Source organism: Neophocaena asiaeorientalis, unplaced genomic scaffold, assembly GCF_003031525.2.
Source record: "Neophocaena asiaeorientalis asiaeorientalis breed wild unplaced genomic scaffold, Neophocaena_asiaeorientalis_V1.1 scaffold142, whole genome shotgun sequence".
NCBI lineage: Eukaryota > Metazoa > Chordata > Mammalia > Artiodactyla > Phocoenidae > Neophocaena > Neophocaena asiaeorientalis.
Genome location: NW_020174563.1, coordinates 5,066,251 through 5,094,161, shown reverse-complemented (window position 1 = coordinate 5,094,161; position 27,911 = coordinate 5,066,251). Strand labels below are relative to the sequence as shown.

Sequence of the window (27,911 nt, the reverse complement as noted above, 5' to 3'; positions counted from 1 at the left end):
ACAAAAAAAAAAAAAAAAAAAAAAATAATTATTGAGTGCTGACTGGCAGGCACTGGAAATATAAAGATTAAAAACGTATACCCCAAAGAGAACCCTCCTGCACTGTTGGTGGGAATGTAAATTGATACAGCCACTATGGAGAACAGTATGGAGGGTCCTTAAAAAACTAAAAATAGAACTACCATATGACCCAGCAATCCCACTACTGGGCAGATACCCTGAGAAAACTATAATTCAAAAAGAGTCATGTACCACAGTGTTCATTGCAGCTCTATTTACAATAGCCAGGACATGGAAGCAACCTAAATGTCCATTGACAGATGACTGGATAAAGAAGATGTGGCATATATATACAATGGAATATTACTCAGCCATAAAAAGAAATGAAATTGAGTTATTTGTAGTGAGGGGGATGGACCTAGATTCTGTCATATGCAGTGAAGTAAGTCAGAAAGAGAAAAATACTGTATGCTAACACATATATATGGAATCTTAAAGAGAAAAAAATGGTACTGATGAACCTACTTGCATGATAGGAATAAAGACATAGACATAGAGAATGGACTTGGGGACCGGTGGGGGAGGGGGAAGCTGGGTCGAGGTGAGAGTAGCATGGACATATATACACTACCAAACGTAAAATAGATAGCTAGTGGGAAGCAGCCTCATAGCACGGGGAGATCAGCTTGGTGCTTTGCGATGACCTAGAGGGGTGGGATAGGGAGGGTGGGAGGGAGGCTCAAGAGGGAGGGGATATGGGGATATATGTATATGTATAGCTGATTCACTTTGTTGTACAACAGAAACGAAGACAGTATTGTGAAGCAGTTATACTCCAATAAAGATCTATTTTAAAAAAAAGTATACCCCTCCCTCCTGGGGACTTCCCTGGCAGTCCAGTGGGCGCAGGTTCCATCCCTGGTTGGGGAACTTAGGATCCCACATGCTGTGCAGCACGGCCAAAAAACAACCACCCTGAAAAATGTATACCCCTCCCTCTAGAATATTACAACTTCTGAGGATTGTAAAGTGCTAGCCATTATTAAAGTATTATAGTAGTTACTTGATAAATGTTAGGTAAATGGCAGTTTTGTGATGATAATACAGTTTTTCGATTAGACACTACTGACTGAAAAAAGAAAAATCCTGAGGCTCAGTGTTTAAATGATTTTTTTTTCAGAGTCACAGATAATAAGCAGGAGGGCACAGATTTAATGCCCTATTCTAGAACTTCATTTTTTACCCTACAATATCCTTTCAGAGAACAGCAAGAAGTGATGGCCAACAACCTTTCATGGAGTCAGAAATGCTCTAAAAACGTAGTCAGAAACTTCAAAAAGAGAGATGGTTCTTTTGTGAAGGGTCCCCTATCGGGATGCTTTTCCCTTGAGTAACAAAGCACAACTGGCTTTAAAAGGTAGGGTGAGCTCCAGGATTCCTTGATCCAGCAGTTCCTTGATGTCATCAAGGACTCGAGTTTCTTTGGTGTCTCTCTTGGAGCCCTTGGAGTGTCCACTTCATCCTTAGGCTTGGCAAAACAGCTGCCGGCACCAAATTGAACAACATGAGGGGACAAAAGAAGAATCTCTTCTACAAGCATGGACTATAAATGCGTCTCTTCACTCTGCTCACCTCCAGACCAAAAATAGTGATTAGAGAATGTCATACACAAATTCTGTTAGACTGCTCATTTGAGAAGTTATGGACATCAAAGAGTCAATAATAGTCTTAATTCCAGTCCCCTAACTCTAAATACTTCAGTAATAGTTGGTCATGATGGTATTTCTCAGTCACCAGTAAAAGTTTATTTTCAGGATTATATGTTCTGGAAAGATATTAATCCAAAATGATTAACTGTTGAGAAGACACACTTGAGTTACCTAAAGCAGTTTATTTATGGGAAATAGTCCATTCATGGGTATTGATTTATTGATGAGTGTCTGTGTGCCAGGTATAGAGAGTTGTAAGCAAGAGAAACAAGATTTCTGCCCCAGTGGAGTTTACATTATAATGAGGGTTGGATAATAATTATAGAAACAACTAAACAGGATGATTAATGGTTCATAAATACTATGAAGGAACTAACTAGAATGATTGGCGAAGGCCCTTTAAATGATCAAGGAAAGCCATCTTGAGATGAAATTGTTTGAGCTGAGGTTTGATGAGAATGACCTAAATATGTGCATAACTGGGAAAAGAGCTTTCTGGGAAGAGAGAATAACAAATGCACTTTAGGAAGTACAGATGGGCTTGGCAGGTTTGAGGACTAGTATGGGCAGAGGGTAGAATTACATGATAATGCGTTTGAAGAGTCAGGATTTCTCAGGACCTCATAGACTATAGTAAGAAGTATGGGTTTTATTCAAAGCTAGAAGGAAGTTATTGAAGAGATTTCAGTAAAGAATTTGCACGATTGAATTCCCTTTCTAAAAACTTCCCTCTGGCAGCCGCGTGAAGGGTGGATGTAGGGAACCAGATATAGAAGTGAGTTAGGCTATTACTTTCCCAGTAAGAGAGAACAGGGACTTGGATTAGGGTGGAAGAGCTGGAAATGAAAAGGAAGTAGGTAAGGTACTTTAGAGGTAGAACTGACAGTGCTGGTAATGGACTTGGCTTGAATACCTGACTGGTAGTGTTTGCTGAGGTAGGGAAGACTTCAGGTTAGAGGAGAAAAGTCAGCACCTTTGTGTTTTTTTTTTGTTTTTTGTTTTTTTTTGCGGTACGCGGGCCACTCACTGTTGTGGCCTCTCCCGTTGCGGAGCACAGGCTCCAGACGCGCAGGCTCAGCGGCCATGGCTCATGGGCCCAGCCGCTCCGGGGCATGTGGGATTTTCCCAGACCGGGGCACAAACCCATGTCCCCTGCATCGGCTGGCGGACTCTTAACCACTGCAGCACCAGGGAAGCCCAACACCTTTGTTTTGTACCTAATAAATTTTAAATGCTTGATAGACATTTGAGATGTCAAATAGGTAGTTAATATATGACCGGGCCTCAGGGGAGAAGCCAGACAAATGAGATTCTGTTCTTTCGCTTGCAGGTAATAGTTTGGTTATTTAAGTTGCTTATGTCTTAAGCAACTACATACAGTGCTTTATATGACAAAATTACTTTTGGAATTTATAATCCATATCAGCCATACCATTTAATTTCTAAGAAAAACATGCTGTTTTTATCTTTGTGTTAAATATAATAAATAATCTTAATAAAACCCTAGTTATTACTGTTAGTCTTTTTTTCAAATAATTTTTATTGGAGTATAGTTGATTTATAGTGTTGTGTTCTGCTGTACAGCAAAGTGAATCAGTTATACATATATCCACTCTTTTTTTAAATTCTGTTCCCATATGGGTCATTACAGAGTATTGAGTAGGGTTCCCTGTGCTATACAGTGAATGATTAGTCTTAAGGATGGGAATGTTCACTTAGTGTTTTTAGGAAATTGAGATGATCAATGCTAGTAGTTTATAATACTCGTTAATGCTTTTTCTGCTAAAGAATTGATTTGAACTTTGTCTTTTCAAGCTAGAGATGTTGCAGCTGTGAATCAAGATTAAAAATGTCTCTCTGGGTCTATAGAATTTTAGAATTTGTAGAGTACAGTAGTCTCATGGAAGGCCTTAAGATAGCATCTTAATTTGAAAACTTCAGTGACCCAAATCTCCAACTTGTTTTTTTTTTAAATTTATTTATTTATTTATTTATGGCTGTGTTGGGTCTTCATTTCTGTGCGAGGGCTTTCTCTAGTTACGACAAGTGGGGGCCACTCTTCATCACAGTGCACGGGCCTCTCACTATCGCGGCCTCTCTTGTTGCGGATCACAGGCTTCAGACGCGCAGGCTCAGTAGTTGTGGTGCACGGGCTTAGTTGCTCCGCGGCATGTGGGATATTCCCAGACCAGGGCTCAAACCCGTGACCCCTGCATCGGCAGGCAGACTCTCAACCACAGCGCCACCAGGGAAGCCCCTCCAACTTTTAAAAATAGATTCTGGAGACCAGGAAAAGAGCTATGCTTAATAAGCTTTTTTTGTTGTTGTTGGCAATGTTTTTAAATTTCTCTGTTGTTAATTTGTCTATATAATTTACCTTGGTCTTTTTTTCCCCCCAATAGGTGGTGTTACTGTATTTGTGGCCTTATATGATTATGAAGCTAGAACTACAGAAGACCTTTCATTTAAGAAGGGTGAAAGATTTCAAATAATTAATAATACGTAAGTGTTATGAACATTTTATGGGGGAGAGATACCAATGGCAGCCTACTTTACACTGAAACCACTGAGCTGGATGATGATTCAGAGACGAGAGTAGTGGGGCGTGGGTCTCTGCCCACTGGATTGGATGATACATTTGGTTTCTTTAGACATACGGCATAATACTACTGCCAGAGCCAGAAGTTATGATTTCTACAAATTGTGTTGCTGTGGTTCTGCCATAAACAGTAGAGATTTAAGAGTGAGGATTGAGGGAGTATATGTAAGTAAGTACCTTACTTAAAAAAAACCTTTATAAAGATATTTCTATGATCCCATTTATCTAAGTACTAGATGATTTAAAGATCTTAATCTCGTTCTCTTTTTTTTTTTTTTTTTTTTTTTTTTTGCCGTACGCGGGCCTCTCACTGTTGTGGCCTCTCCCACTGTGGAGCACAGGCTCTGGATGCACAGGCCCAGCAGCCATGGCCCACGGGCCCAGCCGCTCCGCGGCATGTGGGATCATCCCGGACCAGGGCACGAACCCGTGTCCCCTGCATCGGCAGGCAGACTCTCAACCACTGCGCCACCAGGGAAGCCCAATCTCTTTCTCTTAAAAAAAAAAAACTAAAAAGGCTAAGGAACTCCTGCAGTCCCAAACTGACCATGTTATGTTGCTGTTGCCTTATGTGACTCTCAGACTTGTTGTCATTTAGTGGGCCACCATAGAAAATTCAGCGCTTGTTACAGAAAATAGATCCCATAATTTCATTAGCAGGCACAGTGACCACTTTGTAACTTCTCAGAATAGACATTTATGGTCTCTTTGCATCCAGTCATGTTTCCTTCCATCTTTGTTCCCACTTGCTACCAGTTATTTTTTGAGAACATGAAATGTGATTCTGTCTCTCAGCTTTAAAATCCTTCAATAGCTACTGGCTGCTGTCAAGTTAAAACAGCAATAAGAGCAGGCGTCATTCATTGCGCTTTTTCCCTTTCCTCACTCCACTGCCCAGCCAGAGTGAATTACTTATTTATGATTCTGAATACACTGGGGACTCTCCCCTTCTCTGTGCTTTCACATATGCGATTTCTTTTTTCTGGAATGTAACTTCTTGTCCCTCCACATTTCTTCCTTCATCTGGCCAACCCTATGCATCTGTCAAAGGGTATATTCCTGTGTCCTTTCTCAAGGAAGCCTTTCTTGATATTCTTTCTACCTTTGCTGCCTGGCCCAGTCCCCACCTCCTGCTGGATTTGGTGGTGTCTCTCTTACATGTTTACATAGCAACCTGTGCAAACCTCAATTATAGCAGTCATCACAGTTTTGAATTAAAATTTATCACTTGCCTATCATCCTTTTAGACCAGTGGTTCTCAGCATGGGGGCAGAATCAGCCAGGGGACATTTGACCATGTCTGGAGACATTTTTGTTTGTTACATCCATGGTGCTACAACTGGCATCTAGTGGATGGAGGCCAGGGATGCTGCTCAGCATCCTGCGGTGCACAGGACAGCCCCCCACCACAAAGCATTGTCCAGCCCAAAGTGTCAGTCGTGCCGAGGTTGAGAAATCCTGCTCTAGATGGAGTTACTTGAGACTAAGGACTTTTTACCTGTTTCTAGCACACTCTATTGTAAGGTCTGTTACTTAAAAGATACTCAGTGAATGTTTGAATGAATCAGTGAATGATTATCAGGATCAAAGTTTTCAGTTTGTATATCTGAACGTACTTAATGTAAACTAGGAAGCTACAAGCCAAGTATATGAGTTTGTAAACATTTGAATTACAAAAGGATTTTCCATTTCATGTTTTAAAGATCAGATTCACCTCAAGAATTTATGAAATTTCAATGTAGACAAAATATTTTCAATACTTATTTCTGGTAAAGCAAAACATGCATTTAATCTATAGTAGCAGAACCCATATGTCTTCCTCATTGCAGATTGATAATATACTCTCCTTTCACATTAATTTTGGAAAAGTCAAGGCTTATCTATTACAAACTACATGTAGTTCTCATGTTCTGAATTGACTTTAGTCTTATTTGGATGTTCATGGATAACATTCTTGTAAATATACTTTATTCCAGGAATTAAATCTTTTTATTATTGCTCATTGCTAATATTTTGGTTACAGTAGTTCTAGGGCATCTGAATTTTTTCTCCTAATATGATAGAAAGAAACATTGTAATTTTATGCATTGTTAAAAAGAAAATCATTGGGACTTCCCTGGTGGCACAGTGGTTAAGAATCCGCCTGCCAGTGCAGAGGACACGGGTTCGATCCCTGGTCTGGGAAGATCCCACATGCCGTGGAGCAGCTAAGCCCGTGAGTCACAACTACTGAGCCTGCGTTCTAGAGCCTGCAAGTCACAACTCCTGAGCTCGCGAGCCACAACTACTGAAGCCCGTGCACCGCAACAAGAGAAGCCACCGCAACGAGAAGCACGCACACCACAACGAAGAGTAGCCCCTGCTCGCCGCAGCTACCGCTTACCACAACTAGAGAATGCCCTCGCACAGCAACGAAGACCCAATGCAGCCAAAAAAAAAAAAATAAAGAATAAAAAAAATTTTTTTAAAAAAGAAAATAATTTAGCAATAAAAAAAGAATGAGCAACTGATAAATGCTGGAAAAAATATGCTGAGTGAAGGAAGCCAGTCAAAAAGACCACGTGTTGTATTGTTCCATTTATATGAAATGCCCCACAATGGGCATATCCATAGAAATAGAAAGCAGATTAGTGGTTGGAAATGGTGGGGGAGGGGTTCAGCTGCTCCATGGCATGTGGGATCTTCCCGGACTGGGCCACAAACCCGTGTCCCCTGCATCGGCAGGCAGACTCTCAACCACTGCGCCACCAGGGAAGCTCAGGAAGTAACTCTTAATGGGTACAGGGTTTCTTTTGGGGGTGATGAAAATGTTCTAAAATTGATAGTGGTAATGGCTGCAAAACTCTTAAAAAATCTTAAATGGGGGAATTTTATGGTATACAAATTATCTCAGTAAAGCTTTTAAATGAGAAAACATTTCATCGAAACTGAGTAATCTGAAAGATTTACTTCCCAAATTGTTTTATTCAGCATAGTTTATTGTCTTAGGTTGAAATGTTAGGTTACGTAAAAAAGAGATTTTATAACTAAAATTAAAGTGGGTTTTTTTTGTTTGTTTTTTAGGGTTTTTGTTTTGTTTTTTTGTTTGAAGCAGAAACAATGCAATTGTGATTTTGCTTGGCCTTATTCCCTTAATTCATGTAACCTTGTTTTTTTTGGCTGCGTTGGATCTTTGTTGCTGTGTGCGGGTTTTCTCTAGTTGCGGCGAGCAGGGGCTACCCTTCGTGGTGGTGTGCAGGCTTCTCATTGTGGTGGCTTCTCTTGTTGCCGGGCACAGGCTCTAGGCGCTCAGGCTTCAGTAGTTGCAGCACACGGGCTCAGGAGTTGTGGCTCACGGTTCTAGAGCGCAGGCTCAGTAGTTGTGGCGCATGGGCTTAGTTGCTCCATGACATGTGGGACCTTCCTGGACCAGGGATTAAACCCATGTCCCCTGGGTTGGCAGGCAGATTCTTAACCACTGCGCCACCAGTGATGTCCTCTAACCTATTTTTAAAATATTATTCTTGGAGTTTAATTCTTGATCAAATGAATGCATAAATAAAAATGGAAGTAATACTTCTTGTCTGTTTCAGATACAAGATGGCACTGCAATAGATCGTGTCCTGAGCTGTGGTCTACCTTGTGGTAATTGTTGTTTTATGTGTTGCAGGGAAGGAGACTGGTGGGAAGCAAGATCAATTGCTACAGGAAAGAATGGCTATATCCCTAGCAATTATGTAGCCCCTGCAGATTCCATTCAGGCAGAAGAGTATGGCACTGCTTCATATTTTATTAATTATTTTGATTTTTAAAATGTCTTAATGCACATTCTACTTAGCCACAACTTTACACACGTGCAATTACATACCAGTCTTAATACAGCTAATGTATCGTATAAGTAGGAGATGTTACTTGAAAATTAATAATTAATGCCATAGTATTTGCTTACAGTAGGATCATAAATGGATCTGCATTTATAATACTGTATTATGCCTAGTCCCTAGCCTTTATTTTTTCACTTTAAAATAATTGCATTAACCCTTTTTATATTCTGCAGACTCTTTCACGTCAAAAATTTATCCTCCATTGATGTTATTGTATCAGTGTTAACTTCTTGACTTAGGTGCTTGCTCCATGGCTATGGAGAGAGAGTATCTTTGTCTTTTAGGATGTACACACTGAAGCATTTAGAGGTAACGATTCAGCATGTTTGCAACTATCATTCAGTTCAGAAGGAAATACACACACCCACACAAACACACATACACAGGGAAAAAGAGAATATGACAAAGCAAAATGTTAACAGGAAACCTGGGTGGAGTGTGTATGGGAGTTCTAAGTACCATTCTTACAGCTTTCAAAAAGTTAAAGTTCACCTTCAGTGACATATTACAGGCATACTCGGAGATATTGTGGATTTGGTTCTAGACAGCCATAATAAAGCAAATATTGCAGTAAAGTGAGTTGGTTTCCCAGTGCATAAAAGTTATGGTTACACTACACTGTGGTATATTAAGTGTGCAACAGTCTGTGTCTAAAAAAACTATGTACGTACCTTAATTAAAAATACTTTATTGCTAAAAAATGCTAACCATTGTCAGAGCTTTCAGCAAGCCATAGCTGTTTTGCTGTAGAGGGTCCTGCCTCCATGTTGGTGGCTGCTGATCAGAGTGGTGGCTGCTGATGGCTGGAGTGGCCGTGGCAGTTTCTTAAAATAAATCAAAAACAGAGTTTGCCATGTTGATCGACTCTTCCTTTCACTCAGAGAAAGGAACACTTAGACCATTGTAGGGTTATTACTTGGCCTAATTTCAACATTGTGTATCTCAGGGAGTTGGGAGGCATGAGGAGAGGGAGTTGGGGAAACAGCCAGTTGGTGGAGCAGTCAGATCACCCACAACATTTAGCAGTTAAGTTTGCTGTCTTATGTGGAAGAAAATGTTTGAAATACTGCAAGACTTAGCAAAGTGTGACACAGAGATGCGAAGTTAGCAAATGCTATTGGAAAAATGACTCTGATAGACTTGCTTGACCAGGGTTGCCACAAACCTACAATTTTTTAAAAGACGCAGTAAAGTAAAACACAATAAAATGAGGTATGCCTGTACTTTTATGTCAAAGCAGGTTTATCTGGGATCCATAAATAATACATCATTTTCATATCATAGCACTTAACCCAGCATCTTGCACATAGTAGGTGCTCTATCAATATTTGTTTGCTTTTTTATTAGTGATGTGTAATTTGTCTCCATAACTCTCTGTTCTGCTTTGGGACTTGTTACTTTCCATTTTGTCCTTTGGTCTTTCTTCTCCACTATTCTGTGGCTCCTCCTCAGCAAAAATTGCATTTTTATTCACAAAACTGTATTAAATGAACCCACAGTAATTTAGAGTCTCTAATAATTTGGACATGGTTTACTTGCATCTTACTGAATACAAATGATCACACTGTTGCCAGAGAACCACTTTTACTCTTCCTACTATAATCTTAATATTTTCATCTGTCATTGACTAAAAGACTGTCATTGTTGCCTTTCCTTCTATATTTACGGTTCCTGTGACTGCCAGGTGGAGTTTAAGAGAGTTGTTGAGTAGTTAATACATGAAAATACTATGACAATATATTCTGATAGTAATACTTGTACTATTTAAGAAAGATCTTTCATTCTGTTTTACTGTATTTTAAAGCTGTGTTCTGTTCTTTGTCATCCTCCCTATCCCACTTCGTTCTTACTAATATCTATGTATAATTTTTCTGATGCTTATTACACCCTTCTAACTCAGAACACTACTCATTTTTTTTTTCCAGATGGTATTTTGGCAAAATGGGGAGAAAAGATGCTGAAAGATTACTTCTGAATCCTGGGAATCAACGAGGTATTTTCTTAGTAAGAGAGAGTGAAACTACTAAAGGTATGAATATTGTTAATATAAGTATAAAAATTTTCTTGGGCAGTATTTTAAGAAAGGTATAGTAGAAGTGTTCATTTTCCCTTCTAGGTGCTTATTCCCTCTCTATTCGTGATTGGGATGAGGTAAGGGGTGACAATGTGAAACACTACAAAATTAGGAAACTTGACAATGGTGGATACTATATCACAACCAGAGCACAATTTGATACTCTGCAGAAATTGGTAAAACACTATACAGGTACGTGAATATTTCAAGGGTGAAAATTATTTCCTCATGTTCAATTTTATGAGGACAGCATCCATGTCTTCATGTCTCTTAAGGTCTAACATGCTACTTTATACACAGTATGTGCCCAATGTATTTTAGTTTTAAAATGAGGAACAGATAATACTTACTATTGAGTTGGGTTCATTTTTTTTTTTTTTGGCTGCGTTGGGTCTTCGTTGCTGCACGTGGGCTTTCTCTAGTTGCGGAGAGCGGGGGCTACTCTTCATTGCAGTGCACGGGTTCCTCATTGCAGGGGCTTCTCTTGTGGACCAAGGGCTCTCGGCGTGCAGGCTTCAGTAGTTGTGGCATGCAGTCTCAGTAGTTGGGGCGCGCGGCCTCTAGAGCACAGGCTCAGTAGTTGTGGCGCACAGGCTTAGTTGCTCCGTGGCATGTGGGATCTTCCCAGACCAGGGATCGAACCTGTGTCCCCTGCATTGGCAGGCAGATTCTTAACCACTGCACCACCAGGGAAGTTCCTCACTTGCGGTTTTTAGAAATAACAATTAATGGTAACATTCTCTTTGGGAAGAAATGAAGCACAGTGGTCAAAAGCAGAACTTTGGAGGCAGTCAGATCTAGGGTTTGAAACCCATCTCTATCATGTATTTACTGGGTCACCTTGTGAAAGTTGCTTAAGTTTTCTAAGTCTCTTTTATTTATATGAGATATTTGTAAAGGGCTGAATTAGCACAATAGCTGGGACATAATGGAACATAATAAATAATAACTTTTAAAATGTATTTAATAAAATGTTTGACTTGTATGTTTTGCTTCTTTTATGCAACTCCCTTTTTGTGTTTGTGCTTTTGTAATAAAACTGATAGAACATTGTTTTTATTTCCTATAATTTAAACTTTTAAAAACACTGGTACAATTATATGTACCTTAATTTTTGTAAGTTATTCATTTTACAGTGTAGTTTATTCATTTATCTAGAACATGCTGATGGTTTATGCCATAAGTTAACAACTGTGTGTCCAACTGTGAAACCCCAGACTCAAGGTCTAGCAAAAGATGCTTGGGAAATCCCTCGAGAATCTTTGCGACTGGAGGTTAAACTAGGACAAGGATGTTTTGGTGAAGTATGGATGGGTAAGCAGCCTGAACTTTTGTTTTTTGTCATTGTTTAGCCATAGATGAAAATGCCCCAATTTATGACAAGATATGTTGAAGTATTTGAGGTTACTGCTGCTCATTGAAGTTTGTTGTAAATCTCTTAAAATATAGATTAAAATAGTGAAATGTGGGTTGTTTCTCTAGGAACATGGAATGGAACCACAAAAGTTGCAATCAAAACACTAAAACCAGGGACAATGATGCCAGAAGCTTTTCTTCAAGAGGCTCAGATAATGAAAAAGTTAAGACATGATAAACTTGTTCCACTATATGCTGTTGTTTCTGAAGAGCCAATTTACATTGTCACTGAATTTATGTCAAAAGGTATGTGTATGTTAGTATTTCATGGGGTATTCATGTTATTAATAAATTTTAAGTCTTCATCTGTTTTTATGCATCCAGATTTTTACTGTATTTTCTAACTTAAGATTTTTTTATGTAGACATGTGAAAAGAGAAAACCTGACATTTTGTTTAATGGAAATTAGCTCCAGTTATTCCAAGTGATAGTACAGAGTTTAAAAAGGAAATAAAGCACTGAATTTATTTTGAAAGTAAATAGTCCTTCATTCCATTTGACTAAAGTCAGTGGAATAGCTGGGAAGGTGAAAAAGAAAAGAAGTATTCACACTAGTTGATTTAAAATAATGCAATCAGAAAGCTATTTATATCTTTAGTACTAAAGCAAAGAAATCAGGTAAAGTTAAGAAAATTAACTTTATCTAGTTTTAATATACTCTCACTCAAATCCTAGAAACTGCTTTTTGCCACTACTGTCAACTGAAATTTCTCCGTTTCTCCAAACCCCAGACCCCAAGGTGTGGGATCTTCAGTAACAGGGTTGGTTAGGGCCAGGGAAAGAAGGGAAGGCTGTCGCTCTTCTCTCTTTTTCCCTTTGCTGATGATGCATTAGAAGAGGAACTAGTAAGTCACCAAATATGCTTGCTGACAGGCCTGCTTTTTATCCTCTTGAATTTTATCTCCTTTTTTTAGTCTTAATGAGTCACTAGTCAGTTAGAGCCACTGATGGAGTCATCCCTCACCATTTGTCCATCTTGATCAGTGATGTAGTTCCATCTAGCGGTGACAGGACCAACTACAAGCTACACATTGACCATAAGAAAATATTTCCCCCCAAAAGAAACAGAAAACCAAAAGTTAAGAATTGATATAGCCTACTAATTGAGAGCCAAAACATTACCTAAAGCTCCCAAAGCACATGGCACTTTTGGCAAAGAATCTCTACTTCAAACAACTGCCAAATATCCCATGTCAGAGTACATTAGATGAACTAGAAGGGAGAAAAGGGACAAAGAGAAAGTTTAAATCAGGATATTGATAGCATAAGAATATAGTGGAGATAAAGCTAATGGTCCGTTTAGCTTTGTATATTGATTTCAAGAAGTATTTAATTGGGGAATATGGTAGAAGTCTATGTTGTCAGATTGCTGGGTTAGGATTATTTCTAGATGGGAGGTTTAGTATACAAGATCACAAATGCCCCTTCTAGTTTATTTTTTTATTTTTTTTAAAATATAATTTCCATTTTATTGTCTTTGCAGGGGACACTATTTCTTTAGTCTTTAAGGACTTAGCGTCTTACATGGGCTTTGGCGGAGGTCATGGGGCAGCACCCGCAGGTCTAAATCGGGGTGGAGGTGTTCGGTCCTTCTGGGCTTCCCGAGAACGATTCCTGACTACCTTGCTGTGAATGGCACAACTCACCCAGTAATGCAGTTTCACATACAGCTTGGGAAGCACACAGGCGTTGAAAACACTCGCTTCGGAAATGTCCCTGACGGCTGCAGCCTCTACGATGTTCCGAATGATGAGCTTCTTAAATGGCCTTGTCCTTGGGCACACATCGGGCACAGTTGGTGCAGCGAATAGGCTGCAGGTGGCCGCGGCCCTTTTTGGGGTGACCATTATTCCTTCTTTTCTTGGTCATCCTGGAAGCAGGGAGGCGAGAGAGGCCCTTCTAGTTTTAAACTCTGTAATTCCCCATCTTGCTATTCAGGCACTTAGAACTTGGCCCTCCATAATCTATCCAAACTCATTGCTTCGTGTGTTCTCTTTATAATCAGAATGCTCTAGAAATTGTTAACAATTAAAATGTATTGAATGCTTCTAATATATAAACAGTGTGCTAGTATTATAAGGTATCAAAGAAATAAAGCCATCTAACCAACTTACATTGAATTAAGAGAGAAAAGACCTAACCCGATAAGTTAATTTTCAGTATAAGAGTAAATAACAGCTCGCTATCAACAAACAAGTTCAAAGCATAATGGATTTCTAGGTGTTTTGACACATTCAGTAAGTAACATAGAAATTGAGGAAGAGATAACATAGGTTGGAATAAAATGAGAAATATTAGTAGAAAAGACAAGTCTTGAAATACCCTTTAAGATTATGAAGGACATGAATAAGTAAAGTGAAGGGTACCAGTATTTTTCTGCAGAGCTATGAGGAAATGGGGAACAAAACCATGGGTAGTGGAAAGTATAGAAGGTAACTGGTTGGAAATAAGGCCAGAGAGGTATATGAGACCAACTTAAGGACTGCTCTGAATTGGTTTCATAATTACTTATCAAATACATGCTCTCTCTGCCATGAATGAGCTTCAGAGGGTCAGTGAACTTCCTCTGAAGTTCTCTGTCAATCTTTGCACAGTTATGTATGTTTTTCTAGAAAGAGAGTCCATAGACTCTCTCATTCATCAGATTCTCAGAATAACCCATGACCAAAAAAAGGTTAAGGACCCACTGATATGATCCAAAATGCTCTGATAAATGGATATAAGAAACTTTTAAGGGAGGGGGGGTTTGTTGTAATTAAAGATCAGAAAAAAAGAATTGTCAAAATAACATACATTCCAGTCCTGGATTTCTGTGCTCTGTAGCCTTTGTACTGTTTTAGCAATTATCATTACACTGAATGATGTTCTACATAGTGGATTGATCATGGCTCCTTATCTACATTCTAAATCCCGAAACAAACAACTGTAGCTTTTGCTTCTTTCTGTATATTCAACATTATCATGCAGCGTATTTATATAACATCAGTCTGTCTTGCAGGCTAAGAAAAAGAAGTGTTCCTTCCTCTGTTTAAGGACAGTTAAATCCTTCCTTTCGTTTAAAAAAGAAAACCCTCTCTTGGTCCCAACATCTGCTTTTCACCGACTTCTCTTTACCTTCTGCTTCCCTTCACAGCCAAGATTCTTTTTTTTTTTTAAATTAATTTATTTATTTTGGGCTGCGTTGGGTCTTCATTGCTGTGCATGGGCTTTCTCTAGTTGCGGCAAGTGAGGGCTACTCTTCGTTGCGGTGTGTGGGCTTCTCATTGCGGTGGCTTCTCTTGTTGCGGAGCACAGGCTCTAGGCACGTGGGCTCCAGTAGTTATGGCTCGCGGGCTCTAGAACGCAGGCTTAGTAGTTGCGGCGCGCGGGCTTAGTTGCTCTGTGGCATGTGGGATCTTCTGGGACCAGGGCTTGAACCCCTGTCCCCCTGCGTTGGCAGGTGGATTCTTAACCACTGCACCACCAGGGAAGCCCCAAGATTCTTTAAAGAAGACAGACAGTATTACATCTTTACTTCCTAACTAGCCATTTTACTCTTTTAAAATTACAGAATATTTCAAACATACAAAGAATACCATAACACCCATGTCCCTACCATCCAAATTTAACTAATTTTTACATTTTGCCATATTTGCTTCAGATCTTTCTACTAAGGAAACAACACATTAAAGCTCTAACTTAATCCTTGTTTTTACCCCTCCTTGAGCCCATTCCCTTCAGAGGTAACCTCAGTTTTGAAGTTGTTGCTTTTCCCATCTCTGTTTTTCCTGTTGATATACTTCTACTAATATATAGTTACCTATTAACAGTATTTGTATGTTTTTAAATTACATAAATTTAACCAGCTTTATTTTCGTTCAACATTACGTTGTTGAGAGTTATTCATGTGGATAAGGGGAGATCTCATTTGTGTACTTTTAACTATTGAATGAAATTCTGTATGAGTGTTCCATTGTTTATTCGTTCCTTTCCCAATGAACATTTAGGTTGCTTTTAGTTTGCACCATGACAGACAGTGCTGCAGTGAATATTCTTGTACTTGCCATTTTTGGAAAGGGGAAGGAGACTCTGGAACATTGGGTGCGGCAGCAGTAGCATCACCTGGACACTTGTTAGAAACACAGACTCTGGCAATGAGGCCCCATAGTCTTCACTTTCCCACCCCCTTATGTAATAATAGTCCATTGTGGGCTGTTAATTCCATTTATTAAGTGCTTCTGGAAATGTTCCTCTTCTTACTCTTTCCTAGACTATTGCAGGAACTTTTAAACTTACTCCTTTTATGCAGTTTTAGTCCAATTTCATTCATCAGATTGGAGTGATTACTTTTTCAACATAAATCTGATCATATTGCTTCTCTATAAAACTTCATATAAAAAAGATAAAGTCCATTTATGCATTGCCTTCTGTGTTCTGACTCCTGCAGCCTCTTTCTCATCAGTTCCCATCTTTGTGCCCATGTTCTTGCATAGGAAGGACCGTTTTCAGTTCCTTGAACTTACTGTGCCGTTTCATGAATTACTGCCTTTGTACTTGTTATTCTGTCTTCCTGGAATTCTCTGTCTGACCCCATTCTTCTTCAAGATGCATCTCCTCTGTGAAGCCTTTCCTGATTTTTCCATAGAATTAACCAGATCCATTGTGTCTCCACTGTAGTTTTTACAGTAACTTTTATAACACCTACTGGACAATATTTGTGTGCATATAGTTTCTAGATCTATATACTATACTTTCATATAGTATTTTAAGATCTTATTTATCTTTGTATCTTCTATGCCTTTTACAGTGCCTCACATGTAGTAGACCCTCAGTAAATATTTGAAAGGACAGATAAATGGACAAACACAGTAACATGTCCTCCCTGCCATAGACGGACCAGAGGAAGAGAGATATTCCCTGACTTTGAATCTCTATAAATGAAGAGACTAAGTCATGACTATGTCTTGCTTCATAGTCCTGTCAACATGGAAAGGGCTTTCTTTGTCTTGCCTTGTTTTTTGTTATATTTTACTTTTATTTTGAAGTACTTTTAAACTTATAGAAAAGTTGCAAAAAATAATACAAAGAATTCCCATGTATGTTTCAGCCAGATTCGCCCAGTGCTATATATATGTATGAATAAATGTGAGGGTTTTTTCCCGAACCATTTGAGAGTACATTGCAGACGTTATGCCTTTACCTCTAAATACTTGAGTTTGTCTTCTGAAGACAAGAACATTGTCTTACATAACCACAGTACAATGATCAAGTTCAAGAAATGTAACATGGTTACAATTTTGTTGCCTAAAATACAGTTCATATTCAGATTTCACCGATTGTCCCAGTGACGATTATAGCAATTTCCCCCCCACCACCCCGATCTGGTATCCAGTCCGTGGTCGTGCATTGCTTTTAGTCATCCATCTCTTTAGTCTCCTTTAATCTGGAGCAGTCCTCAGCTTTTCTTGTCTTTCATAACATTGTTATTTTTTTGAGAGAACAAAGTTGCTTTATAAAATGTGCCTTAATTTGGGTTTGTCTGATATTTTCTCTTGATTAAATTCAGGTACATGGTTTTTAACCTGTAATAGAATAGCAATTAGACGTTTTCTTTCCAACCTTTATCTCTGCTGTAATGCATAGTACTTTGCTGTTGCATGGTATCTTCTGCTAAAATTGAGAGAAGTTGGTTGTACTAACACTTCACATCAACTCATTTATTTAGCCACCTAGCTTTAGTTTCAAGTACCCCAAGATGTCCTCAAGTTGTCTGAGCTCTTGTTACAGATTGACTTAAAAATATAAGTATCTAATACTACTTTTTGACTAAAAATTGGACTGATTTTGATCAAAGCAAACAAGGAAAGAATGTCTGTAATCTGGTGAGATAATTGCATTTTCCCTTTTTTTTCATGTTATCAGAAGTTTTAAAAAATTCAGTTTAGGGCCCTCTTCTAGAATCTTAAAGATAATTATTCAGGGCTTCCCTGGTGGCGCAGTGGTTAAGAATCCGCCTGCCAATGCAGGGGACACGGGTTCGAGCCCTGGTCCGGGAAGATCCCACATGCCGCGGAGCCACTGGGCCCGTGCGCCACAACTACTGAGCCTGCGCTCTGGAGCCCGCGAGCCACAACTGCTGAGTCCACGTGCCACAGCTACTGAAGCCTGCGTGCCTAGAGCCCGTGCTCTGCAGCAAGAGAGGCCACCGCAGTGGGAAGCCTGCACACCACAGTGAAGAGTGGCCCCCTATTCCCACAACTAGAGAAGGCCTGTGCACAGCAACGAAGACCCAGTGCAGCCAAAAGTTAATAAATAAATATTAAAAAAAAAAAAAAAAAAGATAATTATTCAGAAATTCCAAAGCTGCAAAAAATATTGAAGAATAAAAAGCTGAAGTTTTGTATTGTGATATGATTTGTTTGGAGGTAGGGGAATGTTTGTTGCAATTCTGATTTAAGATTTGCTTATTTTTTATGAATGTCTTGCTGTCTGTTACAGGGAGCTTATTAGATTTCCTGAAGGAGGGAGATGGAAAGTACTTGAAGCTCCCACAACTGGTTGACATGGCTGCTCAGGTACTTGTGTGTTTATACATGTGTCCATTTGAATTGCAAGTGTACATTAAAAATGTAATCTTAGTAGATACTGTTGTTCAAATAGTGAAATCATGGAATTTTATAGCTGGGAAGAACATTGCAGATAATCCAGTCTGAACTCCGTATGTTACAGATACTGTAGTATCTTGAGGACCCAGGTATCTAAAAGTCATATAACTTATTAGTATTAGAATCAGGTAAGTAACTCCCAGTACAGTGCTTTCCTGTATCATATGGCCTTTCAGAAACATATGCATCCACAAATATAAAAGCTATATGTATTTATATTTCAGTAGATAACTTTTAAGACAATGAATGATCGCTATTCCAAAGAAAATATTAGAAATCTAAAGTGTGTGCTGCAAAAGGCCCTGAACAAAGCTGGGAGTGGGATGCCGTAGATAGGCAGATATTAAGCAACATAGAATCATACTGATCCTACCAGGATAGAAGGTTGGAAGGTAATATACCTAAAATAATTAATAATATTCGTCTTTAAATAAATAAATAAATAAAGATAAAGTATATGCTGAATTTCTTATTTAATATAGTCCAAAACAAGAATTAAGATGGCAGTATACAGTTAAAGATGGGATAGTTTTACTATTCTGGATTTTTGTTTTTAAATATAAATGAAAACTATTAAAAGTTATATTCAGGTGTGTGGTAGGTATTCAAGGGGCCTTTTATTGGCTTTGGTTGACACATTGGGTCTAAGACTCCTCTCTCAGTGAGTGTCCAAATGTCCATGGGATATAGCAATTTAGAGAAACTTTATACCAAGAAACCGTACTTGTGAGACTTTAGCATATGTCAAGCCTCGTCCACACACCTGAGCTCAAGGCTCTGAGCCCCTCTATACTAGGGGCCAGCAAACTGTTTCTGGAAAGGGCCAGGTAAATGCTTCAGGCTTTGTGGGCCTTTCTCCTACTCCCCTATCCCCTCTCCTTCTCTCCTTCCCTCTCTCTCCCTCTCTCCCTCCGTATCCTCCTCTCCCTCCCCCCACTCCATTAAAAGGTTTTCTGTTCTTATTATTATCTGCTAGACTATGCCCCGTTACCATCATTTCTTTTGAAGATATATGATTCTTCAGCGATCTGACTTAACATTAACCAGAATTGTCCTCTCCCTCCTTCCCTTTGTATCATATGTTTTTTTTCTTCCCAAGATTGCTGATGGTATGGCGTATATAGAAAGAATGAACTATATTCATCGAGATCTTCGGGCTGCTAACATTCTTGTAGGAGAAAACCTTGTGTGCAAAATAGCAGATTTTGGCTTAGCAAGGTTAATTGAAGACAATGAGTATACAGCTAGACAAGGTAAAATGGCTTTTTAATAAATGCTTGTAACCTCATTTTCGATGGATTTTTCTTACCATTCTTTTGAATATACAGGGTTTTACAGAATAAGAAGAACAGCTCTCGGTCTGCTCAGAAGAGTCATAGAAACATTAGCAACTGTACTCCAATAAAAAAGAAAGGAAAAGAAAAAAAAAGTCATAAAAACATTGATTTTTATTCATAAAATTATACACGGTGCATAGTACTGTGGCTTTCTGATAGTTATTTCCCCCAAGGAAGAATCTAACTGTGGGTGTTCTTTGCATTATAAATATAGCAAGCGGTATTCTCTTCACACTTCCTTTGGCATGCCAACAAATAAGAAACATTTTAAAATAACTTTTGTAACAAACTTCAGAACCATCCAGTTTTTACTACACTAAGGACTAGGAGTTAATGTATTAAGAAATAGCATACAATTTTATAAAGGCTTTGGAAACCAGTCCTGTGCCAGATTTACAATAATTCTTTATTATATATAAAATTGTAGTAAATAAAAACACTTATAAGATTGACACTGTAAACAGTGACGGAGGGGAGCTTACAGAAATTACAACAGGTCACTTCTTTTATTTGGTGTCTATCTCTCTGAGCTCTCATTCAGTATACATTTAAAGGACAAAATATATGCATACAGAAAGAGTATGGCTTTTTTTTTTAAGTCAATGTTGTGTCTTCCCTCCCTCTTTATTTTTTTTATTTTAAAAATTTTTTTAACATCTTTATTGGAGTATAATTGCTTTACAATGGTGTGTTAGTTTCTGCTTTACAACAAAATGAATCAGTTATATATATACATACGTTCAAGAGTATGGGTTTTTGAGTTCCAGTTCCATTTCCTGTTAGCCCAGAGATTTCACCCAAGTTACCTAACCTTTTTGACTGGGCCTCAGTCTCCTCTCTTACAAATATTAGATGGTAATACTTACTTTTCAAAATTGTTGTGAAACTTAATGCATTAATAGATGTAGAGTGCCTGACATTACCTAACATAGTGGACGCTCAGTCCACTATGAAAAGAAAGTGTAACTTTGACAGGCAGAGAGTAAGTAAGGTCGAGTGCAGATCAGCACATAGGTTGTTCATCCTGATGAAACCTTCAGGCCTCCACAGCTATAAAAAAGATACCTTGGCATTCATCATCTCCTACTGTCTAGGTCCAGCTTGTCTTTAACAAACATTTGAGTCCTTCCACGTGCTGGACTTCAGGGCACAGCTGTAAGAGGCATGATTTCTGCTGTCAGGGAGCTCACTGCCTAATGTCTGTCTGCAACTGAATTATAAACAGACTATTTCAATACAAACTAGTAAGACCAACGTAAAGGTTAGCAAAGATTTATTTAGTAGATATACCAAAAAAACCTTTTCTCAGCTATCCACTATGACCATCATTTCATAAAAGAAAGCATTTTAACACTACACAAGCGGGAAGATTGTAATCTCAGAATAAAGAATATACCTATAGCTTTTCGTCCGACATCTTAGGCGAGGTGGTGGCAGTTGCTTTCCCGGCTTCGCTATGCCGCCCAAGGATGACAAGAAGAAGAAAGATGCCGGAAAGTCGGCCAAGAAAGACAAAGACCCAGTGAACAAGTCTGGGGGTAAAGCCAAAAAGAAGAAGTGGTCCAAAGGCAAAGTTCGGGACAAGCTCAATAACCTAGTCTTGTTTGACAAAGCAACATATGACAAACTCTGTAAAGAAGTTCCCAACTATAAGCTTATAACTCCAGCTGTCGTCTCTGAGAGACTGAAGATTCGTGGCTCCCTGGCCAGGGCAGCCTTGCAGGAGCTGCTTAGTAAAGGACTTATTAAACTGGTTTCAAAGCACAGAGCTCAAGTAATTTACACCAGAAATACTAAGGGTGGAGATGCTCCAGCTGCTGGTGAAGACGCATGAACAGGTCCCACCAGCTGTATATTTGGAAAAATAAAACTTTATTAAATCAAAAAAAAAAAAAGAATATACCTATAAATTAGTGATTTTAGCTTTATGAATTGATATGTGATCTTTTTTTCTCTTTTTTTCATTGGACTGTATCTTTTTGTCACTGACCATATTGGTACGCAGACCACTGGGAACTGTTCCCTAAATCACAGTTCTCAAACAGGGGTGGTGGTACTGCTCACCGAGGGACATTTGGCAACCTCTTGAGACATTTTTATTTTTATTTTATTACTTTTTTTTTTTGGCTGCGCCACGCACCATGAGGAGTCTTAGTTCTCCAATCAGGGATCGAACCTGTGCCCCCTGCAGTGGAAGTGCAGAGTCTTAACCACTAGACCGCCAGAGAAGTCCCTTTAGACATTTTTAGTTGTTACAACTGGGAGGCTGCTACTGTCATCTACTGGGGGCGGCCCAGCATACCACTAAACACCCTGCAAAGTACAAGCTAGCCCCGACCAAGCAGAGAATTATCCAGCCCCAAATGCCAGTAGTCCCCAGGTTGAGAAACCCTGTCTTCAACACAGTGCTTTCTTTGCAGTCTCCATATGTTTGTGCTGTTCCCTCCAGCTGAAATATCTTCCTATTGTTCTTTAATCTTTACCTGCAAAAATTCTAAGCATTCTTTAAGGCTAAACTTAGCCTCCACTTTTTAAATGAAACCTTTTGTGTGCTAATGAAAATTGATCTTCTGTTTGAACATCTAAAGAACTATTTTACAACATTATATACATATATAAGGAACTTCAAGTATTTAAGACACCTATAATCTCATTTTCACTATAAGTGTATAAACGTCACAAAGGCTATGGTTTTGTGTCTCCTATAACAATTAGCATAACGTCTTGTGCATAAAAAGTAAGTATACACTAAATGTTTGACTAAATATTTTTTAGTCTTTTAGGCTTTTAAAAATGATAGTACAATAAAATTTTCCAGAGAGATATCATAAAATATTTAGAAAGGAGATTGTGGTTGAAAACCAGTAGACGTTAGAACCGATAGAATAGCTTCTTGGCAACCAACAGTTAGAACTACTAGGAGCTAGACTGACTTAAAAGTTATAGATCCTATAACCCATGTACTTGGTTGCTTCTTACTAGAGTTTTTACCTCTCTTTTCTTTTTTTAAAAAATTTATTTATTTTTGGCTGCGTTGGGTCTTCGTTGCTGTGCACGGGCTACTCTTTGTTGAGGTGCACGGGCTTCTCATTGCAGTGGCTTCTCTTGTCACGGAGCACGGGCTCTAGGCGCATGGGCTTCAGTAGTTGTGGCCTGCGGGCTCTAGAGCACAGGCTCAGTAGTTGTGGCGCACGGGCTTAGTTGCTTCATGGCATGTGGGATCTTCCTGGACCAGGGCTTGAACTCGTGTCCCCTGCATTGGCAGGCGGATTCTTGACCACTGCGCCACCAGGGACGCCCCCACCTCTATTTTCTTGAATAATTTTCTATCCCCATCAGCCATTCTGTCATTGAATATCTTATCAGGAAGAAATGTGATTTTTATTAATGCAAATTTTAAATAGTATTAAAGAAAATTTTCCCATATATCTTGTACTTTTGAAGAATTTGACACTGATGACATGTACAGTAGGGATAGTGACAAAAAATTAACCTTGCTTATGTCATATTTACACAAATAGAGAAAAGCAAGTTACTGAAGCAAGCTTGTCAATACTGTTTTAGGTGCAAAATTTCCAATCAAATGGACAGCTCCTGAGGCTGCACTATATGGTCGATTTACAATAAAGTCTGATGTATGGTCATTTGGAATTCTGCAGACGGAACTGGTAACAAAGGGCAGAGTGCCATATCCAGGTAAGTTTGCATTTCATGTAACTGGAGTTTATTATGAGCAAAAGTGTAAGGGGTTAGGGGAGACGTTTATTTTTCTCTCTCTGTCTCTTTTTTTTTTTTTGTCATTGGATGGGGAGCAGTCTATGAGAGCCACAGTCCTTGAGATAGGATAAGGTGTGCTCAGTTTTCTCCCTTTAGGGCATTTTCTAAAAGGGCCTTTTCGCTCTGCTGTTCTCTTAAGAAATGAGCATAAATATATCCTAGTCCTCTCCTTCCCCAGGTAATTGAGGGTATGCTTACCCTGTGATAACACAGGGTGCACTGCTGATGGGGTTGGTGGGGATTACAGAGGAATACAAGAAAGGAACTGTGTAATAACTTGAGGTAAGCCAAAGAGGTGACAGTTGATAAGGAAACTGTTTCAAGGAAGTGACTTGCTATAAAATAACATAATTAGTATATTTGGCAAAACCAGGACTAGCACTCTTTCTTCTGAATTCCTGTTTGAAAGTTCTTGGCCACTGTTCCTCATTAGCCCAAGTTTGGTCATTATTAACTGTTAGTATCAGAAAGTATCAGTACCTCAGAGTAGCACTCTGAATTCTCATTGAAGGCATTAGTATTAAAAGCCAGATTTTAGGTGGAATGAAGAAAGATATGTTGAAACAGATTAGCATTTTCTAAGCTCTTGTTGATGTACTTTGACATTTAAAATTTATTTCTTTGTTGAAAGAATCGCTTCAGTAAATAAACTCACTCGAATATACCTCCAATTAGTTAGTGGTTAGGGGATTTGTTCTTTTTGCTAGTAGAGTTTGGCGTCACTGTTTTTTGGTGTTTGAATCTTGCGTGATAGGTATGGTAAACCGCGAGGTGCTGGAACAGGTGGAACGAGGGTACAGGATGCCGTGCCCGCAGGGCTGTCCAGAGTCCCTACATGAATTGATGAATCTTTGTTGGAAGAAGGACCCTGATGAAAGACCAACGTTTGAATATATCCAGTCCTTCTTGGAAGACTACTTCACTGCTACAGAGCCACAGTACCAGCCAGGAGAAAATTTATAATCCAAGAAGCCAATTTTATATGCACAAATCTGCCAAAATGTAAAGAACTTGTGTAGACTTCCTCACGTACAGGAATCAAAAGAAGAAAATCTTCTTCACCCTGCATGTTTTTGATGGTAAACTGGAATTACAGATGTGGTTGCACAAAACCACTTTTTTTTTTCCTAAGTGTTAAACTCTAAAGTACCAATGATGAATTTTTCAGCTTATTTCAGGGTCCAAAGAAAGTATAGTTAAGATATTGATGACTGTGTGAGTGATAGCATGACAATGAAGAGCAACAAGGCTACTGTTTATGAATCGCTACCTTTCTTTTATTCCCCAAACTCATAATTAAGAGAAATTTATCAATCAGTATAGACAAAACTTGGGAGATTAAAAAGTTATACCATAATAAAATCTAGAATTACAGAACTTTATGGGACCAAACAATTCCATTCCAATTTTTAAAAATTTCTTGCATTTATTATTCTTAAAAGTTTTTTCTAAATTGAACAGTTAATATGCAACCTTAATATATGCCTTTGTTTGCATGGAAGTGGGCCAGGTCTTTAGAAGCAAAAAGGAATATAAACAGCATCTAAAACTTGATTAAATGTTAGACAACAGCAGTGGAATTTGAAAGCATAATGCACTATGTTAATACTCAGTATACTCATGGAACTGGAAAGTAGAAGAAATTTTTCACTTTAATCATTTCTGAATAGCTCAGTTTAAAATAATGAAGGTAACTAGAATGTGGGTTAATCTTTTATAAGGTTGCACTGATTTTTTTTAAAGGCAATATATAATTGAAATCCAACCCAAGGGGAAATCTTTTAATCTTTAGATAGCATGAAAAAAAATAAACCCAGCATTTAAATAGTCCTTTCTGAAAAACAGACTGGTACTGTGAGATTGCTAATATGTACTTATGATGATGGGTGCCACAAATATAAAATATCACTAGATCAGGGACTTGAATGCACTTTTGCTCTTATTGAATATAGACTAACAGAGAGGAAAATGTATTTAAAGAAATATGAGAAAAGAAAATGTGAAAGTTTTACAGATAGAGAGATGGAATGTAATGTTTAATGTTGACGTTACAGAGTGACAAAATGGCTTTGCTGGCACTCAAAGCTCCTCACTTATTTTCTGAGATTTTAAGAGTTATAAGGTATGACTATAAAACTAATCTTTCTTAACATAAATACTAAATGAGTGCTATAGCCTCAAAATAGCTAAGTTAAGGCTTCCCACTAATTCCAGTGATACAGCTTTTATGCAAAACATTTTTAGAACTCCAGGTTTCAAATCCATGTTTGAATCTACATTCACTTTTTGAATATGCTTAATGATGATCATTTTTTCCCTTCTAGAATTTAGTTGATTTGAGGAGGAAAACATATTTGGAATAATAGCAGTGGTGAAAAGAGGGGGACAGATTTTGCCTATTTAAAGTACAGAAGTGAAACATACAGAATAATACTGATTTTTATGACTAACTCAAAAAGAAAATTCCAGAATACGAATTTGAATAGCAGCATCACTGGTTTAAGTGTCTAGCAAAGGGACTGAATCTGACAAAAGTCTGGTATTTACATTTTAAAATACTCTCTTTTATAGTCACACTTTAAATAAAGCAACACATCGGGTCCCAGTATTTTAGGAATATTATTACTGACCACCATCACATACCTGATTTGATCGTTAAATTTAAAATTCTGTGCTGTGGTATCTCTGTTGAGATTCAAACCATTTTAAAATGTGACAGATGAACTTCATGCAGGTTGGCAACAGTTCTGGTACTAAAAATTGTGGTGGCTTCTTATGTTTACGTAACCTGCTTAGTATTGAATCCCTCTTCCAAGAGGGTTTTCCCAAGAATTCTGCTGTCATCACTTACCTTTAACGTCTACAACCTGTGACATCAGAGTTTTAAAGGGCTTTGTGTGAACTATGATATTACAATTTTTCTAAGCATTTTAAAAAGGATAAAATTATATGTTTATGTACTAATTCTCTTCAGAAAAATAGGCCAGAAAAAGTTGATGGTATTCATTAGGTTTTAACTGAATGGAGCAGTTCTTTATAATATCGATTGTATAGTTAGGAAATAAAACACTAACTTAATGTGTATTCAGTTTAAATGGTTATGTATTTTTAAATTGCTGAGAAAAATAAACAACTTTGTACATTTGAAGATTTTTTCCAACAGCTTTTCTTCTTCAACCTCTTAATGTGTTTTCCTTACCAAAAGAGGAAGTTGGCAAAAACAGCCTTCTAGCACACTTTTTTAAATGAATAATGGTAGCCTAAAACTTAATATTTTTATAAAGTGTTATTATATTGTTTTGTGGATAATTGAAATAAAAATTTTCATTGAATGCACCGATTTATCTTTTTAGCCACTACTCATACTTTCTCATCAGTTTTTTAAGAATTGGTATTTAAAGCAAAGTATATTCTGTTTCTTCTTCCATTGGGGAAAAAAAGTGTTGTTATGACTCTTGAGTAGAGTTAAATCAATTCTTTATGAAATTCAGAAAGAATATTATTGAACTCATTCTGTGTGGTTAATTTTCAATGTCAGGTGAGTGAGTGACATTATTTTTACAGGTTTTTTTTTAAAAATTATATCAGCAACTACAGTTTTAATGTATTATACAGAGAAACCTAAGTGATTTAAGTGAAGCTATTCACAGAAGAATCTGTGAAGGGTATAAAATAGAATAACTACTTTTGATCATAAAGGATTCAGTTTTCTAAAAATGAAAAATATGTGAGCCTTATTTCTATGTGTGTTTTATACTTCTACTATAGGTTTAATGAAAATAAGATACTAAATTATGAATGGCCAATCAAAAGCATTTGTTATTTTCAATAAGGTAATAATATTAATTGCCATTTACTGTTATATTATCAAAATTATTAACTTTGTTTTTCCTTAATGATTTCAGAAAATTAACATTTAATCAACAAACACATCATTTAGTAAGCATTTATTAAATATTTTTATACAGTACAGTAATAGTTTCTCAACTTAAGAATGTTTTCCTAGTTTGCTGTTTGCCTTTTAAGTTTGCATGTAACTTTTTTGACATTTAAGTTGTACATTTGTATGTTATCAAATCTTTTTTATGCCTAAACAGTTCTTTGCATCCCAAGATTAAATATTCATCTCATCTGTTACATTTTATGCTTTTGTGTTTTACATCACTCTTTAATTCGTTTGGAAGTTATTTGGGTATAAAATGTGACTTATGAGTCTAGCATGATTGTTTCCCATACAGTTAATTTTCCCAGCACCAATTATTGGTTAATCCATGCCGACTGTATTGGTTTTGTCCAGTTAACTGGCCATTCCGACGTCACTACTTTCAATGACTAATCACTTGATAATGCATTTTAATAGTTAAGCAAGTTGCCTTTGCGATTCCTTTTTTTTCCCTTCATCTTGGTATTCTGGCAAGTTCTTGATGAAGTTTAGACTTCATTTTTCATACTCCAAAAAAGTTCAGGTGAGATTTTGGTTAGGATTACATTA

General features: G+C 37.9%; 1 protein-coding gene and 1 pseudogene across 2 annotated transcripts in view; one reads left to right on the top strand and one right to left on the bottom strand.

Moving 5' to 3' along the window:
- YES1 (YES proto-oncogene 1, Src family tyrosine kinase) overlaps positions 1-27,556 on the top strand; it is a 78,042-nt gene extending 50,486 nt beyond the window's left edge. For both annotated transcript variants that reach the window (XM_024757918.1, XM_024757917.1), the window contains exons 3-12: positions 4,112-4,211; positions 7,958-8,056; positions 10,097-10,200; positions 10,288-10,437; positions 11,404-11,559; positions 11,728-11,907; positions 18,139-18,215; positions 19,405-19,558; positions 23,207-23,338; positions 24,174-27,556. In XM_024757918.1, coding sequence (XP_024613686.1) covers positions 4,112-4,211; positions 7,958-8,056; positions 10,097-10,200; positions 10,288-10,437; positions 11,404-11,559; positions 11,728-11,907; positions 18,139-18,215; positions 19,405-19,558; positions 23,207-23,338; positions 24,174-24,382 — 1,361 coding nt within the window. In that variant the 3' untranslated portion in view covers positions 24,383-27,556. The remainder of the gene's footprint in view (positions 1-4,111; positions 4,212-7,957; positions 8,057-10,096; positions 10,201-10,287; positions 10,438-11,403; positions 11,560-11,727; positions 11,908-18,138; positions 18,216-19,404; positions 19,559-23,206; positions 23,339-24,173) is intronic.
- LOC112408311 (40S ribosomal protein S26-like) lies at positions 13,182-13,530 on the bottom strand (annotated as a pseudogene).
- Positions 27,557-27,911: the final 355 nt, after the last annotated feature.